Source organism: Amblyomma maculatum, chromosome 10 (genome assembly GCF_055883805.1).
Source record: "Amblyomma maculatum isolate TAMU_Amacu chromosome 10, ASM5588380v1, whole genome shotgun sequence".
NCBI classification, from domain to species: domain Eukaryota; kingdom Metazoa; phylum Arthropoda; class Arachnida; order Ixodida; family Ixodidae; genus Amblyomma; species Amblyomma maculatum.
The window spans coordinates 38850138-38869582 of NC_139353.1; the positions used below are offsets into that span (position 1 = coordinate 38850138).

At 40.4% G+C, this 19445-nt stretch overlaps 1 protein-coding gene across 1 annotated transcript; it reads left to right on the plus strand.

Annotated features, from left to right (window-relative positions):
• Nucleotides 1-3732: 3732 nt before the first annotated feature.
• LOC146176210 (uncharacterized) lies at nucleotides 3733-18798 on the plus strand. The gene is made up of 6 exons (XM_084582525.1): nucleotides 3733-3889; nucleotides 6459-6506; nucleotides 8274-8318; nucleotides 13129-13176; nucleotides 16078-16128; nucleotides 18639-18798. Exons 1-6 carry the CDS (start codon nucleotides 3814-3816, stop codon nucleotides 18737-18739), a joined length of 369 nt encoding a protein of 122 aa, XP_084438651.1. The 5' UTR covers nucleotides 3733-3813; the 3' UTR covers nucleotides 18740-18798.
• The last annotated feature ends 647 nt before the right edge of the window (nucleotides 18799-19445 follow it).

The following is a 19445-nucleotide window of genomic DNA, read 5'->3' on the forward strand; positions in this document are numbered from 1 at the left end:
GTTGTAACTTTTTCGTTGTACGCCACTCCTGTATGTACACATGCTATTATTTATGTACATAATAGCATGTACACATGCTATTATTTACCTCTCTGCTGTGGTGCAATGGCTTGAGCCTTTTGAATCTACATAGGGAGAAACTACAAATTGCTAATTTCCGCGAAAGAAGTGTATAGAAATTGTTGACATTGACATTCTGCTCAAATAATATTGTATTATGCGTAGGCTTATTAAACAACGTATCGAGCGCATGTATGGAAATTTGTCGTTTCTGCAGTGCCTCCTGGGCTAATTGCCAACAGATATTAATGTTCTATATTACTTTCTCGCATACATAGCCAGTAGCTTTTTTATTTCCCAAGTAGTTTTAATATTAGGCTGTAATTTTTTCTGCGTTGACAATCAGCTTATATTGATCTTGGATTCTGCGTCGGCATAATATGCGACTTTTCAAGCATATATGTATACAATTTTGTCGCCCCCGCAGCACAGCTTGAGATCATTTCTACCAATTTTAATAATCTGCACTTTTCTCTCCGCATGCAAAAGAGGTGGTTTTCAATTGTAAGTGAAATAAAAAGATTAAACTTTACATTTTTTATAAATGAGGCATAAAATTTGTGCGTTGCTTTGAATAAGTTTGCATGCATATAGAGAATTTTTGTGTAAATTCGAAGAAGCGATCAATGGTACCTACCAACAAAAATGGTCAGATTTTAATACTATGGCGAAACTAAGAAATTTCATTAGAGTTGAGTTACTCTCACGACTCATATCAGCTGGGCGGTTGAATGGTATCCTTGGCATACCGTAAATCCTACCATATTTTTTTTTTAAAGAAACATGTGACAACGGCTGGTAGTTTGCATCTGATCGTTTGTAATATGAATTTTGGCACTGCTCTATGCTGTCCATGTTTCGTCTCTTGACTAATAGGCAGATTTTTAACAAGATAAGTAGTATTATGGGAATACATTTTTATCGGCTCATTTATTTATGAATACAGCGTAGACGAGAACAAATGTTTCCCGCCTTAGGATACGAGTGTCTGTACGAAGAAGCGTCAAGTCGGTTCGGAAAGTTTATAGCCCGGCAGGCTTATTTCTAAGCCATGAAGTCAGGTTCACTTAGCAATTTTGGAAAACCTACTCTCTGGAAAAGGGAAGAACGAAAACTATCCTACTTTCAGGAGATTTCGAACATTGCAAGTGCAGTGCAAGGCATAGAAGCGCACTCTCAGAATCTAGATTTTTGACATAGGCTGCACGGCTTACTCTACAATTTGCGTTTTTGTTTGACACGGCTCCACCGCCCTTAAAAAAAAAAAAAAAAAAAAAAAAAAAAAAACTTGCAGAGTGCGCTTACGTCTGCAAACAGCGAAAATGGCGAAAGCCACTTTGCAGGACTGCTTTTATTAACTACACCATCATTCTCAATAACTACTATCATCATCAGCATCGCTACTATTACCATTATCCTCAACTACATGCGTCGGCACAGCCATTGGCATTATCATCATTATCATTATCACTAACGACACGTCATTGTCATAGATACTATAATCCTTACGCTAGACAATGAGTATTACAATCAGTTACTCTTGGTCTCGGCGTGGAGTAGTGCTTTGCGCCCTGGGCTGGCCATAGAAGGTATAGTGCTACGATTCCCGGTGGAGACGGCAGAATTTAAGAAAGCTGGCGCAGATTCCTTGGAGCGTGCGCTTACCTGCTGCGTTTTTGCAGGAACATTTCCCGCAACGCCGAACCTTTCAAGCAAATTAAAAAGGCTGATACTTTTTGAACGGGAAGCGCCACAAGTCTAAGCTTACATGGAACTTGACCAGCGCTTACAGTCCTCTTCTGTTCTTGAGCTCTTTGACCAAAACGTCGACAGAGAAAATTATACTGATAAAATCATGTTGGTCTAGGCGCCGTTCTCGATTAGAAAATTGATGTACAGGAAAAAGTTACCGCGGACGCTCAGAAAAAAAAAAATCTTACCGTTTAATGATAAAGAATATCTAGTCATCATTTTGGTCTCATAAGAAGTTTGCCCCTACTGGTCGGACGACCATTCAAAGTTGTCAGCGACCAGCACGCTCTATGGTGTCTCGCCAACTTAGAAGCTCACTCCGGCCACCTTGCTTGACAGAGCCTTAACCTTCAAGAAATGGACACCACTTTAGTTTATAAGTCTGACCTAAGACATTCAGACGCAGGTAGCTTTTCACTAGCTCCTCTTGAAGCGCCGCCCAAAGAAGATGACGACGACTCTCTCTTGTGACCGATAAGCGCAATCAGTTTCGCACAATAGCAGCGCTCGGATCCTGAGTTGCAAAATCTAGTTTATTACCTTGAAGGCAAGACCAATTAACCTCCTGTACTTTTCAGACGCCAGTTATCATCCTTCGCTTTAGCCAACGATGTCTTTGTAAAGAACAACTTCGCCCCCAAGAGGACCGCATACCGTCTTGTGGTGCCCAAAAGTCTAAGAGAAAAAAGAAAATCTGCAAGCGTTCCACGATGAGCCAACAGCAGGGCATCTCGCTTTTGCACGCACGTTATGCCGACTTATAGCCACGAAACATAGTACTTGAACCCACAAAGAACCACTATTGCTTAGCTCTGTGATTTAGTACTAATATTCGGTACTATACATGGAGCAATGACATTACAACTGATACTGTAATTAGTCAGCAACATTGCATGCTGCCGAAACGCCAATTCTATCGTGTCACCTCGTTAGCATAACTGAACTTCGGCTATTGTTTAGATTTACATATGCCGCAAGAAAACGTAGTTGCGGTGATGATAAAATGAAGTTAAGGGCTTCGAGTCATTTGCTAAGACTGTAGAGGTCCATGGAAAACAAGAATACCTGCAGTTAGAAAAATCATATCCCAGAGGACTCCGGCTCCCTATTATATCAGATTTAGATGTTAAGGGCGGAGATTTTGACTGCCATTGATTTGGTCGTATTTTATTGCCACTCTAAGATACCTCAGTTATGGTTGTGGTTGTCGACAGAGCACGTTGATTTGTATTCAGAAACGCTCTTTAAACGTTCCACGGCGGTGGTAACTCTTTGATGCGTTTAACATGACGAATTTTTGATTTTGAGCTCAAAAATTATTTTGCTGACGCTCCGCGACACTACTTAAAACAAAGATTAACCAACTATCTGCCGAATTTGTGATGCTTGTCTAGATTCCAGTCGCAAGGCTGCCTTCATCTTGTGGCTCAAAGTGGGAGAAAAATAAAAATGTCGATTCGAGAAACATCACAACCATCATTATTTAACTTTTATGAATAAGTAATTCATAAATCGAGACGTTTGCCCCATAAATACATAATACAATAGATTTCATTCTTTCTTACGTTCTAATAAGATAGATTTCACATCAACATACTATTACAATACTTGTAAAAATACAAAGGAAAATAAAGCGGCATGATGTTAAAAGGTCACATGACATTTTTTTTTGTGTCACCCATACTGACTACAGTATACTCTTGTGAAGAAATATTTTAAGTTCTCGCATACCAAGCTTTATGCAAAGCAGCTTTTTAAACGACGCAGGTAGTGCTTTAGGTAACTGCATTTAATATTTAATCGAAATTTTCTACTTACCATTTCACTTGATCATTTACATTCTTCCGACGGGCTCTCTTGTTGAGCGTTTTTTGCTGGTATAAATAAAATAGCTCCTGAGAAAAAGCTAAAATATACAGAAAATGCCGGGTTTACTTTGTATGTATAGGGCAGCGTGAAACACACAGAGCACAGTAGTCCTACTGCCTCCTCTGAGCAATCATGCGGACGCTACGCTTTGTTCTCTTTACGCTTGCTCTTTTCTTCCTGGCTGACTTGGCCGCCGCGAAAAAGAAGGGTAAGAATTTTGTATATACTCTATATAATGTAGTACACACGATGCACATTTCATAAAATGAAGATCATGGAACAGGATCTTCTTTCCACAAGTTCGCTTTCGTGGTCTAGTGCGGTCAACGTAGCTCAACGTAGGCCAACGTACGTTCCTGGGTTTAATACTATTTCAAGAATCGCGGCATTGGGGAGTCTTCGAGAATAATGGGTAACGATGACGAAGTATATCGCCCCTGAAAATAGAGAATTATCCCTGGCTGTAAAAAAGAATTGTTCCTTGGGTCACGTGTCATTCTAAACAGTCACTAAAAAGGGTAGCTAATTACTCTGTGACTGCCACTCAGACCACTATCGCTGGAGACTTTTACCGATGTTCACAGATCTTTAGTCAAAATCAAGGCATCATGGATGGATGGATGGCATGGATGGAATATAGGAGCGTCCCCTTTGAAACGGGGTGGTAGCAGTAGCTATCATGCTCATTTTTCTCCATTTATCTTAATTATTGATTTAGAATGGTTAACTAAACCATCATTCTATTTATTAAATTTTGCTCCTACATTACTAACATTATGTCACTTCTGTGCTTTTAAGCCACCAATTTTCCAGCCGTTTTTTTGCTAGTTTCCACCGTGATTTATTCGCCCGGCCACTGTTATCTCTAAACCCCAGAGCTTCAGGAACAGTGATTGCGCCTGCATCAACTTCCGGATGGATACCATTGCAGCCGAGTATAATATGGTCAATTGTTTCACTGGAGTTTCCACATACAGCACATGCGTCATCTCCATTGTTAAATTTCTTTTTGTAGCTGCGTGTTCTAAGGCACCCTGATCTAGCTTCAAAAAGTAGGGCACTGCCTCTTGAGTTATCAAAGAAATCTTCCTTCCTGATCTGCATTTTCCACTTTCGGTATAATTCCACACTCTGTTTCTTTTCCATCGAATTTATCCAATTTTTACCTTCTGTGTTTTTCCCCTGTTGCTTAATGCTCTTTATTTCTCCGTCCTCGTGACTAGCATACTTACTAGTTAGTTTCCTAGTTCTTTTTCTCCATTGTGAGTCAACGCTTTTCAGGTACAGGTATTTAAATACCTTAGCTGCCCATCTGTTACTCTCCAATTTCCTCAGGCGTTCCTCGTATAATATTTTACTCTGAGCTTCCTGTACTTCAATCAATGTCGGTGCCTATATGCATGCGGCAGTCCCAATCTCGCGCACCACTGATGTGCAAAGCTGCATGTTTTATAAAAACAAAATCTAAGTAATGCACTGCCCATTCCAGTTTTCTACTGATGCCATAGCCAGAGGAATCAATAGTAGCTCTCCTCGAATGGATAGACATAGTTCTCGAGAATAGCTGACTATGCCTATGTGGAATCGTTTCTTCCGATACCCTCGACTACTCCTGTTCAAATGGAAACACTTAAAATCATTTATTTCATGGTTTATTCTCTCTATAAATTTTTGGAGCTGTTTTGGTGAGATCTGAAGAGAAATTCCCCGCATGCTTTGCGTACAAGATGCCATGGTGCGTTTATTCTGTCATTCATTTTTATGCCACGGAGAAAAAGAATGCTTCAAATACTGCGTATGTAGATTTCACGCGCCCAATGCGTTGGCTGACAATTTGGTTCTCCACCAGTGTAAAATATTTGTAAACATGACGTCAGCGAAGGAACAACTGTACTGTCAGGTTAGCAGCTCGAATAAATTTATGCGATTTTGCAGGTAGTGGTGAGGGAAGTAATTTTTGGGGTCTTTAAATACGCCGAACCGAGAATAGTATTATATGGAGAGAATAAGTGACAAACAACATGTACTATATAAGGTATAAAATACGCTCGAAGACTGGCATTCACTGACTACACACTTCACATTGTCAGCGAACAAATATTTTGTTATGCTAGAGATACGTAAAAACTTTTATTCAGGTACACTGCATCAAACTACATTTCGGCAGAAGGCGAGAGATAAACAACTATGCACACTAAAAAGAAAAAGAAAAAAGAAACGAGCTCAAACAGAACCTTAGATTGTTTGCAGGTAAACTCTTACTACAAATTAACCTTGGTTTTAGCGGCTGATCGAAAAAAAAAGGATGTGGTACTGTGTGGAGGCAGTGCTTTGTTTGGATTTGCTCAAATGTTTTAATTTTTTTAACGAAGCAGTACAGTAGCACTGAGTATGCAAGCTAGCTATTATAGAAATTCCGGAAGGGTATACGTTTCGCACTGCGCTATTAAAACAAATTCAATAGCTATCACTTTATTGCCCATCAATTTCATTGTTCTCTGTTTAGGTGCCTTTTCCTATTTACTGAGTTCCATCCCTAAAGTGTGAAAAATAGGCCTATTATAGCACAGATGAGCAAGCGGCCACGCAAACAACCGTGAAAGCTTGACGAAAAGACCATGTGCAGACACCGACACATCCTAGTTTTGTTGTATGCCTAACAAATAATGTAAAAATTGGCCTGTAATTTTATTTCCCTAGTCAGCATACCTCAATCAGCTTAATTGTCCGCAGATAAAGGACGGCTGTCACAAAATTGTCTGGCTCTGATTTTACAGATCGAAAAAAGAAGGATCAGGATATATGGTCAGGTCCATTGGAAGTTGGTGAGTACGAACTTTGCTTAGATCAGTTTTTCTAGAAATACTGGTGAGAACAACAGACTGTTCACAAGCCTTGGAACGACATACTATTTGCAACGCATTCAGCTCACCAGGAACGCAAGTTGTAAATTGCGTAATTCAACGAATCTGCAGGAACGACAGCAAAAACAAAACAAAACATCGCAAAAAGCGCATAGTTTACAATTATGGTTCAGTTATGTCTAGAAAAACGTCTTCTTAGGCTGCTTGTGTTTTTCGGCTTTCAGCTGCAGGTCGCACAAAGCGAACAGGCACCGACAATACGTGGTGAAGAAATGAAGCCATATTTGTGTAAAAACGTTTAGTCCAATATGTATATCTGAAGAGGCTGAAGTCGTGTAGAGCCTTTCGACAGGTTATGACCTTTTTGTTCTCCTACATTTGCTCAAATCATTAACATTCTCGACGGTGCGATGGAAACTTTTTCAGCATATTACCAGAAGTTTCTAGATGAGCGGCATCTCTTTAGAATTTTCGTTCGGTCCGAAAAGAGTCGCAGTGCGCTGTGATCACAAACCGGTGGCAGAGAAGATACGAACCTTATTTCGTATCAAGATTCCGACGCAATTTTCTTTTGTGCAGCATTCAGGGTGGTGTCATACCAGTTTGATTTCCATTGAGCATTCATGTGCTAGCCCCGTTTTAAGCTGGTTTACGATAAGGATCCGAGAATATGGCATATCTGCCTCCAATTATATAGTGTTGACTTTAATTGTAGGTGTACTCTGAGAAAAGACTGAAACTGGACCTTTCTTTACCCAAGAAACAGACCCTCTAAACACGTTTATCGCATTAGAAAGTTCAGTGCCAGTGACGCAATGCCAAAAATTCGCAGAATGAAAAGACGGTGCATACCAAAACTGTTGGCATGTACTGCGAACTTCTTTTTTTATAAAGCAATTCGCAGTTTACATTTTCTAAAAGCGGTTGTAAAATGTGCTATCGCGTCTTTTTTTTTAAAGTATGCTTTAGCGCCCTCCCAATATTAGTAATATTTTCTTTTCATAATCAGGCAATGCGAAACACATTTAGTTTCAGGGCCAGGACTCCGAAAGAAACCAAACTAGCTTGCTGTGAGCAGTAACTTCCCGAGTAGGAATCAAATGAAAGATTCTCTTGTTTCAATTTTTCATGACAATACTCTAACAACAACGAATGTACCATTTGCCACAGCATATACATCGTAGATTTCTACGTCCATATCTTCCATACGGAGCTTAGCTTACAGCGGTTCTAAGAATAAAATATACCATAGCGTAGTACAGTATGTCATAGTGAAGTCTAGATGCAGCTTATTGTCGTTAGGCTGAGGTAAAATGATTCTGTTTTTTAATGGGCATTGCATTTACTATAAGGGCAGCTATCATTGGAAGGGTATCTTTTTGCGCCGTGGTATGAAGCGAATAATGACATTTCTCTCTTTACTAGCATTCAGTTTTACAGGGTTCTCAAATCGGGTAGCGTTTCGACATTTATTGAGTGCAGTTGCAGGACTGTGATAAAAAAGGTCTATATAGCCGGTACGATTAAGAGTCCACAAATACAACCATGAAAGGCTGACGAAACCCTATGTACAAACACCAACCTGTCCTAATCTCGTCGCATGACATACACATAGTGTAACAAGTAGCTTGTGATTTCATTTTCCTTGTCGGAATGCTACAGGGACCTTCTGCTTTTCGTAGGTAAAGGGTGAGCACCTCATCTTTGTTTCTGAATCTTATTTTACAGATCCCGACACTTATCCAGCAGCACGACCTCGCCAAAAGCGCGGTGGTAAGTTAGAAATTTGCTTCAATCTTTTGCCCAACCACAGTGGAGAGGGTGATGAACTATTTGCAACGCATTCGTCTCACCGAAAATACAAGAAGTAAATTTTATAACATCACGAACCTCACTAAAGCGACCTCATAGACGAAAACAAAGCATTGTAGAACGCGTATCCTTTCGTATTATTCCTCAGTTCCGTCCAGACAAACCTCTCCTCTGGCGCTCTTGGTTGCTTTTTGTTTTCGGCTTCCAGCGGAGGTCGTGTTCCACTGAGTAGGTTGAATTTTGCGCGCTGTTGAAAACATTTGTAAAATTAATTTTTCGTCCCAATTGGCTCATTTGGAATTGTCGCAATAGTGACATGTGTTTTGGCAGGGTATTGTTTAAGGCCTCTAAATACCACCCCCACAAATCTGTAATCTTCTCGATGTTGCGACTGCGGGCTCTTCAGCTAATTACCAGGAAGGCCTGAATGAGGGTTCTCACTGCGGAAAATTTTGTTACGTTCTCTGCGGTGAATAAGCCGATAGGTACCACCGACCAGCCTAATCTGAGCAAGTAAACCAGGTCACGTGGCGTTTTAAGTTTACAAACATGGTACAATACAAGGATTCTTCTTCTGTGGATTTCGGCTTCATAAGCTGACTTGGGTCAATGTCAGAGTGGGCTTCCATTTAACCTTGAAGGGACATGAGGACAAACTGCTGCTATGCGGTTCACGTCGCCCCTCTCTACATGTCGTCCGGCAGAAACACCTGCTTCGATGTTGGCCTCCCCCAGCTCGACTCCCTGATGTGGGCGCCTGGATGGCCACACACGGTTTAATTAGATTTTAATAAAAATCAGACCTGTATGCTGCAAGGCACACTATCGCAATAACAAAGGTGCCCATGTAAACATTGTAACACATACTGTGCCTTTCCTCTCCTATAAACCAACACACATATTCGGCCGCTTCACTTTCAAAGTGGTCGGACCTTCACCTGATTAAGTGTAGGCAACGCCTCGAGGCGCTAGTGTACCTTTTCACACTAAAGTGTACGGCGCTCTACTTTTCCAAAACCTAGCTTAGCTTTCATTCCCACCTTCCTGCTGCCTTACGGTTCAGGTGTCCACAGAAAGTGTGACAGAAACTGTGCCTTTACTATCCTATGAACAAATTACTAAATAATATAAAAAAAAAATATTAGCCCCGGTGCGATGGACGTGGTGGCGGTAACCACATTTATTGTAACAAAATGCAGGGGATGAGTTAAGGCAAGGGCGAGTCAAGAGTGGCCTCCAGTCAGGGGCGACCAGTTGAGCTGACATGATGACGCTAGTTGCGCTGTTTTTCTTAAACTGGCCAACAGCTTGATTCCTCCACCGAGGCAGCTGGCAAGCGTGCCGTTGCAGGGTAGTTTCAAGCGCATTGCCATAATATACGGTCTTGTGTGGCGTGCGTCCCGTCACCGCAGTGCCGGCATGCACGGGTGTATTCACCGTTTCTAATTAAAAATTATCGGTATGGACTACGAATGGCCTTTGTAGGCGTCTAAGTGTCGTGGCTTGTGGCCCATCCTGGTCAGGGTGAACCAGAGCTCTTCAATATTACCAGTTGCGAAACTTCCCATAGGGCGCATGTATAAAAAACGGCGGTTTTTATTGATAAAAATTTGGGTGTTTGCGAATGGTGGCGGCACCCATGGCCATTAAAGGAAATGCGTCTAACTACATTCTGATTGTTGATAAATACACGACGCTCATAGAAAATAAAAGTATTTGAAGACTTGCAGTAGTAAAAAATTCCTAAATATAACAGCTATATTGCCAATTAGGATGGAAAAAGAGAGAAAATTTATTTCGTAAGGCAATGATGGCAATCGAAAAAAGTTTTGGAAGAAGGTAGCAGAGCAGGTAACACCAACACAAAGCACAAGAGGCACACACACGCACACAAGGACAACGTGTGTGTGCCTGTTGTGCTTTGTATTGGTGTTACCTGCTCTGCTGCCTTCTTCCAAGAGATGTGTGACCAACTAGCTCATCGTTCGATTCTATTATAGAAAAAAACTTGTATTGATTGCTTCCAGATGACGCGATAATCCATAGACACCCGAAAAATGCATACACAAACAGGTCACTTTTTGAAGCGGAAGCGCGCTTATTATTCTTGGCGAAATTTTAAACTACGCTCTTCGCGTCGCTTGGAATAATTTTGGGGCGAGAATCCGCAAAGGCCCGAGCGATAATTGTCCATAAATGACATAATTGATCAGTAAAATAATAGTCGCGTAAAGTAGAGGATGAAAACTTGTCTATGAGCAAAATGTCGTTGATATGGAGCATTTAGTTAACTAAATGGAGTCAGAAAAATTATATCAGCCCGTAGTCAAAAAATAGTCATTGACGTCAATATAGTGTGCAGACGACAAAACAGGCATGGTATTCCCCGAAGTTCTCGAATGAAATGGCTGCAAAAGATGACGTAATTGTTCAATAATTGGTACAAAATTTGCGAAGTAGAAAATTGTTATCTCCTGCAAATATCGCAGATCTGCAGCTTTAATGCCACTTTGGATTAATAAACTGAAAATGGAAGGTAGGTAATTGCTCAAAAGACGTGATTGTTAAGTGATGCGGAAAACCTAGTACAGCGATAAAATAGTGTGCTAATATATAGAGAACGAGATTTGGTAGCAAAAGAGGTACGGGTGGTGAGGGGGACTGTCTGATTTTGTAAGCGTTGTGTAGGGGATAAATGCCAATGATAAGTATTTCCTCTCTGAGTGAGTCAGTCAGCTTACTCGAAATCCAATGAGTGAGGTGACTGTGTACAAACGAATAGTAGAAATATCAGACAAGGTTTCACAAAAAATATGAACATGCTTGAATCTTACCTAAAAGGCCAAAAATATATCGTTTTTATAAGATCAGCCATTGGACCTATAATTTAAGCGTAGTGTAGAAGCATGAATGGCGCCGTGAAAACTGGTGTTATCGGGAGTTGAAATAGTGCGAGGGCAAAGAGTTAACAATGGAGTGCAGGAAAAAAATTCCTGCGTGCTTTTGAAGACTCTAAATTTTGTTATAGCGCGACTTAGAGCTAACTGATTACTGTGACACCATCTTTTTGTTTTAAACTAAATGCTCTAGGTTACAACAGCATTGAAATAAAAATCAGGTTGTCAAAGAACCTGTTAAAATATAACATGGTATTATCGTCAGCGTACGAACCACAGTGAGTCGGACTAACAGAATCAAGAAGCTGATTAATAAACAGAATGGACAATAAAGGACTTATAATAAAGCGCAGAGAAACACCTTTATTATTAGCTTCAGTTTAAGATGCGGTTTTATGGATATTGATTATTTGATTATGATCTTTCAAGGGAGGCTTGCAAACGACGAGGTACGGGAATTGACAGGCTATGAAATTGAAGCTCTTTAGCAAAATGGAATGATTATTCGTGAAAGGCTTTTGCAGAATTCAAAGAAAAAGAGCCAGCAAATTTGCCGTTATTATTTCTGTGCATAATAAATACAGCAAACGAGACAAGAGCCAATTTAGTCAAGCTGCTGGACCGAAAAGCAAACCGACAGCGGATGATTATGTTACATTTATCTAGATAATTATCTAAGCTGCGAACTATCGAATTCTTCCTCTTACTGAGAGATTATAAAATAGATATGGAACCACAGGTAGAGATTAATTTCTTGCCAGCTTTCTTAAAAACTGGAATAACTTTTCTTGTTTTGACGCAAGCAGGGAAATTAGCAGTCTGTAAGTTGAGATGATAGTCTGAGATTATAGTTCAGGCACTAAATCATGAGGAACTGTTCTTAGGTGGTGTCAGAATATCGCATCTACTCATCGGCGGGTGTCCATGAGGCCATATAGACCAGCAAATCGATCTCAGGAAGGGAGACGGGTGAAAGAAAAAAAGGCTTCATTAGCGCGTTTTGAGATCATTTCTGGAATAAATGGATGGCTGTTCTGAAGCTGAGAAAGCATTCAATAAAAGCATTCGCAGTAGCATACGGTTTAGTGTAGACTGCGCCCATGAAGTAATTTCAGTAAGGACACTGTGCTGAGGAAAATCATCCGTTTCCAAGATTTCTTCGTAGTTTTTTCGATAGAGACAAACCATGCTGTCGAAATTGCATTACTGTCGAAAGACTATGCCTTCTACTTGTTAATGGAGCGTATATATAAAGCACCATATGCATTGCAGGCAAGGTGTAGTACATTTGAGTTCCGCCCATATATGTTGATAACAGTATCCTGTTTAGGTCCCGCTAATTGTTAACAACGCGTGCTGCTCGTGCAATTAGAGCAGAGTGTCCCTTCTCCCTGACATGATGCGTTTTAGCATACGCTCGAAAAGATGGTATTTTTGCAGCATTGGGACCTAGAAGTGCGTGGATTGTACAGCTTCCTACTTTTGAAATAATAGAATGGCATCTTGTATGTCAAGCGGGGGGAAGCAAAAGTCGACAACTGTCAGTTTTTGCAAATCATTTTTACACTGTTCTTCATTTAGGGTGCAATCGCCGGTCTGTGGCAAACGGGTCTGCCACAGTGTAATCACAGGACTTTAAAATTAGGCTATACAGCAGGGGACTGGTAAACGGCTGCGTACATAATCATGAGATATTGAAAAAAGACGATGTACAGACACGAACAGGTCATAATTCCCTGCCATAGCGACCACACACATGATGTAGCAGGAATCTATGTTTTTATTTTACCTGTCAGAATTCCCCAATGAGCCCAATGAGCTTCATTTGTCCATAGTTTAAGATGAGCATTTGTATCTACCTCTGATTTTACCAGATCGCAAAAACAATCCTCCGGATTTTTTGAATGGTCCGCTGCCCGTCGGTGAGTAGAAAATTTGCTTCAATATAAATTTGGGATGTAAATGTCTTTTGTCTATTGCGTCCTTCAAATTATTTGAATAACATTTCTGGCGGTCCACTGAAAACCGTCTTCTGGACTTTTAAAGCTGGTGCACCATTTCTTTTGGGGGTAGTCACACATACAGTCGTAATCAAGAAGCTGTCATCGGAGTGAGCCTTAGTTCTTTTGCTGTGTCTTCATCTGTTTCTGAATAATTTCCGCAGTAGACTATGCGTAGCTTTCTGATACTGTATACACTTCCCACATTACGTGAAACGCCACCCAACACAGATTAAAAACCACCTTAACCAAGCCGCGAAAAAATGACCGCATGACCTCGCTAGGGGTAACATGTCTCGTCCGATATCCAAGGCTAACGGTGTATTTCATTGTTATTTCACGCTCACATCAGAAAGTATCGGTCTTTGGCAGCTGATGTCATGTAATGTCATCCGCGGACGTCACACAACTCGTCGGACTATAAGGCCCTAGCCATGTCAACTGCCAATTACCACTTCCCTGGGCATGCCCTTAATTAATGAACATTACCTCTAATTTTGTGCCTCCGAAGCCCACAATGTAATGCAAGGGTAAAATTGCGTTTCTAGCTGTTCACCTCACACGCTTTTCTCACGCTGCATTTTTCGCAGCCTGTACAAAATAATGCTCACGCATTACAACATTACAACCGCTATGTGGAATGAGAGAAGAGTGTTGTGCATGAGCTAGCGGTAAAATGTGATAGCACATAGGTGGGACATAAAGGCGATGCATTAGTGACAAGATGCATGAGCTTGCAAATGCATTCCAGAGCTCTACAAAGAGCAAGCTGGCAGTCAGCTGTAGACATAGAGCTCCCAATCGAGCCTGGATGAGAGAACTGCTTCAAAAAGAAACAAAGAAAAAAAAAACAGCCAGGTGAAGTTGCAAGGCATTTACCAACACAAGAACAATGGCCTCCGAACCCATGTACTCAGTCTCATTGTGTCTATTTCGACTAGTTGATGTGAATCTATGCATACGTTTTGCAAAATCTGCTACGGAAAAGCGGCAATCTTGTTTCTGCCGGTAACAACGAACACTGTGGCTGGAACTTTAGCGAGAGTTAACTGAGAGAAGAAAATCTTCTATTGAAATACTTAGTGCATTGGTTGACAGCGTGCTTATGTGCGGACTGTATAGAACGAAATATTTAGCAAAAGTGAATGTTAAAGTATTTATTTGCACTATGATCGCAATTTCGGTAATTGCTTGTGGGCTTAGATCTAATTTTTACATTTGTAAAACAAATAAATATTTGATACTACTTTTTATAACCACGTATTTTCTCTAGCCTTCGCATAAATTAGAAAACAAAGTTTGGCGATAATAATAGTAAAATTAGCACAAAAGGTGATTCATTTCTTTAAAAATATATAATTTCTACAAAGAGTGAAATTGACTGAGGGACCATCATTCACCCATACAGTCCCCGCCTGAGAGACCGCTTTTCGACGGAGGCGGAAAGCAAGGCACCCGTGGGTTGTGCGATGTCAGCGCACGTTCAAAGAGCCCAGGTGGCTTAAATTTCTGGAGCCCTCCTGAGAGCTTTGGGAGTGTTAAACCCGATAAAGCAAACAAATCTCTCAAACAATGATCTAACTAAAAAACATGACAAAAAGGTCTAAGGCAACCAGATGAAAACAATGGTAATTTACATATAAAATGTTATAAATGATCTGCATCAGATGCTACGTGTCATCATAGGAAATTACAAAACTTCAAGGGCCTTTTTGAGTCAAGCACTCAATCACTCCGTATGCGCATTATTAAAATGTCAATGTGAAAGCACCTGCTTTTTTTAGTTCGGATCACAAACAAAGTCTAAAAAAAACCTACCAGCAATGTCACGGATGATTTATTGTGTGCATAAGAGGACACTTGCAACAGGTCTGTGTTCTCTACTCTGTCGTTAACAGGAAAACAAACTCGAGGAAAAAGAAACACAGTGGACTCTTTTTCGCTCACTGTTGTCTAACTACAGTACGCATTCTAAGCAAAAATATAATTAATTTCAAACTAAACTCACGTAGTTTTCTCGCACGTCTCCCTACTTCTTATTTTTCAGATATTTCCGAGATTAATACCAATCGCATAGAATTGGAATGCAATACTAGAAAAAGACTCAGTCAGAAATGAGAAATTGCGAAGGCTAATCGTCTGACAGTTTGAATAAATGTAAAGGCTAATAAAACGTCCCTCGTGCTACCTGTGATCCGGCAAGCGGTAATCTTTCCAGGTTACTGGGTATTCTGAGAGGATGAAGAGCACATGCCAATTCTCTATTAAGAAAGAACAGTTTTTCTAGGCTTGAGACACGAGGCATAAAACCGGCGCTGAATTTAAACAACGCATGAAAAATTCCTAGTCATTTCCTACAAAGCAGTTGTAAGGCGTTTTACTGATTGTGATTCCATTACTTATAAGGGGAACAAGGTAAACACCTGCGAAACACATTAGAGCCACACTAGGGCCGACGAGACTAATTAATGTGCGTGCACCTTCCAGTTGTAAGCGATCGCCTGTGTTATTCGTCCCTCGCTTTGTGCAAGGTTTGCATTGTTCTCTTTTAGGTAATACTAACCAACTAGCCCGCAGCAACACTCTCGTGAACTTATTCTATTATTGCTGCTTTGTCGGCGTATGATACCCTGGCGAAGCCATTTTACTAAAAAAACTCTGGAAAAGATTCTGCACAGTTTTTAGAAGGACAGTGACATATCACGAATGGGTTATTCTCTTGAAAGGTATGACAGACTGCAACGAAGCCTGGCAATATAGGACACTAGAAAAGAGGCCGATCAATGTTTTCAGTCTATCTCTTCTCTTTCTTTCTTTTTACAGAGGATGGCGCTCCAGTTCCTAGTGCGAGGTCTGATCTGTCTAGTTCTGAAGGTTGGTATTTACGAGAATTTATTCATTTTTGCCCAAAAAATATTATTCACACTGTTGAAGTTTAGGAATCTTGTATGGCCTGTACATTATTTCCTCCTAATTGTATGCTCTATTTCGCGTAAACACTGGCATCTTCATTGACGAGTTGTATTATGGGGTCCAACAAGGGTAACAAGATAAATTGACGAAAATCTACTGAGTTCTTTTAAGATTGATATCTGAAATGTGTAATGTACTGCTGTTGTGTTCATTTCTTTGCAAGTTAGAGTCCCTGTTAACACTTACAAAGTTACTGGAATGCTTCTCTTAGAACTCATGACGCATAATCAGGATGTTGAGGAGTTACGGTTCTCACTCATGAAGGCCATAAAACATGACAGTGTATGGGCTGATATCTTTATGGCTTAATGCTTTGCGTCACATTGCTTCGAGCTATTGTAAGGTTTTTCAGTACTCATGCATTGCTCTTACACTCGAAATAATGCAAACCCAGATGAAGATGAAGCTTCTGGCACCCCAGTAATTAAAACGCAACAACTCTCAGGTCGTGTACAAATTTTCACCTTCTAGGATACCGGTGGTACCCAATAACTAAACCGAAGTTTTTCCGATTAGTTATGTTCGAAAGTTACCGGAGTTTTCTATTTATAATTGTGCGTAACACTTTCAAAGAGGCAGGAAGGACCAGAGAGACATGTAAACTCCTCCTTAGGTGAAAGGCTCGATAGCTTTTATGATTCCCTTAAGTGGGCTAGGTACCTTTTTGGATATCACTAAGGAAGAACTATAGGTAGTAAGAATGACTCAATGGTTATGTTCAAATAGGTTATTATTTTATTTGCATGATTAATTTTATTTTACTTCTCTTATATAGCCAAATTTTCTCTTCACAGTGTATATAGTTTTAACTCCATATTTTCTTATAATGTCGGGACGCAGGGTATTTATTTTGCTTTCTTAATGTCTTTTGCATGGCTACATATTATGGAGGCTGCGTAAGTTTTCATGTACAGAGCGACGGCTGCACAGTTGTCGCTGTAGCTCAGTTGGTAGGAGCACTGAAAGCGGAATTCGATAGTCATAGATTCGGATACCACCAGTGACGTGCTGTATATATTTTATTTTGAATTCGCTCCATAATATTTTACCAGTGAAATGTTTACAGTACTAATCCATATCAACGGCAAAAAAAAAGCATCAAGAACAACATTGCGCTGTGCTTTCCTTGGCGTCGCAAACTTTTGAATTCTCTGCGTAGATGGTTTAAATTAGACCCTTGTTCTCCGGATTAGTCGCAGGGATCCCAGGCCGCCCAGTCGGAGTAGTAAAGTGATGTTAAAACAGGTCGTTATATCTATGTCTGCTGGTCTTCTGTATAATCTGGTAGCTTAGTCCTTTGTGCTGAGAAGAATGTGTGGGATAACAAAGGCAAAAATAAAATATTATAGACATGTTAGTAGCAAAGTGTATTTACGCTAGCTGACATCTGAAAAGAGAACCTGCAAAGGATATCTTCAGGAGCTGTCCACTCATAGCCTCAAAGGCGGACCCCTAGTTTTTCTGAATATAAACGAACTTTGAAATTTATAGTGACGAGATCGAAACACATAAAGACAAATTATTTCCTTTTGATCTTTCTCGGAAACTAAAGTAAATATGAAAGGTTCTGTATTTTCATAATGAGGACTTCGATTTGTTTGAAGAGGCTAAAATGTTTGTCTGTTCTCACAATTAATTCTAATATCTTGCACACAAGATCAAAAACATATTTAATAAAAAATGAACTACTTTGTTTAAAAGCTTTCACGTGCGACAAATGCTTTTATTGTGTTTGCCATCACGCAGTTTCTCTCGAAACTGTTAAGCCCGCCTACTTGATTAGAAGCAAAATAGCTGATTCGTACACCAGTGCTTACAAGTGATTAATTCAAGCATGCCTAAAAAAAGATATATGAGTGCATAGCTGTCATACTAAAAATCCTTGGGCTGAGCTCTCAGCAACGGTAATGTATAAAGTAATTCCCTGAATATTTGGCTTCCTAGGGGTTTCTTTTTTCAAACTTCTCCTTGTCCTGGCATAGTCTGTGTCTTGGCTGTAGGTCACTTGTGTAATCCTGTTTATTTAGATGATCGAAACTGCATTGCACTGTAACCTTAATTGTGGCCAAGAAAGTGGATGGACGGCAGAAGGGAAAGCGAGTCTAGATTGTTCAGTAAGCTTTCTGTTTAAAGCCACCTCTCGACGACTATTACCACTATTCTTACAAAAGCTGAGACAATATAAGCCTGTAGCGTTCCGTCATCAGGAATGTACAGTAATTAAAGAAAATTCACAATACATGCACCGATTGAATAGGTACCATCAGGAATGGTATTTGAACAGGTAAACGACATGCAGCCTGTTTTGAATTAGATTTCAACAGCGGCGGAACTGTGCTGCATGTATTGCTGTAAACAAACAGTGTAAGAAACGCAAGTTGTATGCTAAGCCTGCTTCGCATTTTTTCCAGGACCCAAGGACGTGGAGAAGGCAAAAAAGAATAAAAAGAAAGGAGGCAAAAAGAAAAAGGGCGGCAAAAAGCATGGCAAGAAGGATAAAAAACCTGAATAAGAATTTGGAGCATGGTCGGTTGAGAGCATGTCCGAAATAAATTGCATTGTCTCGACTAATTTATCAGTTTTTTCCTGATTGGGCGGTAACTTAGCCTCAAAATTATGGCGCCGAAATCTCATCATTTCGGCGCTCCATTTTCACGGTTACATTACAGTATATTCTCGTGTTATTGATAGCGATACAGCAATTTTACACACCGACAGGCTTGAAATGTCTAATAACGGCTTTGGCTGGAAGCAGAACACTATCGAAGCATTACATACGAGTCAGCGTTGGATAAAAGAATTGTTATACAGGGTGAGCGTGTACTGTGGGTTTCACACCTTTCGCCACACCTTTCAGTTACGGCTAATTCCCAGCTTGGTGCGCAAACGATGCAACCCGGCGATCAGCACAACGACGCTGCATTTGCAATAGCGCAGTGTCTGGAATGTCATTCGGCTCCTGCGGCAACCGCCCGCTCAAGCAATATAGTACGAATCGAGAATTTTGAAGCCTTCCGTGGGTCCCTTTCCCTAGCATCAGAAAGCGTGTCAGAAATTATGCCCTAAGATAAATTGTTGTAAGAAATCGAACTTATCTTGAAGATCGAAAAAAATCGATCGTTATTAGTCTTACTAAGATGAAAGATCGAAAGTTATTAGTCCTACGAAGATCGAAGATGGATCGTTATTAGTCATACGAGCACCTCGGTGCTCGCAGG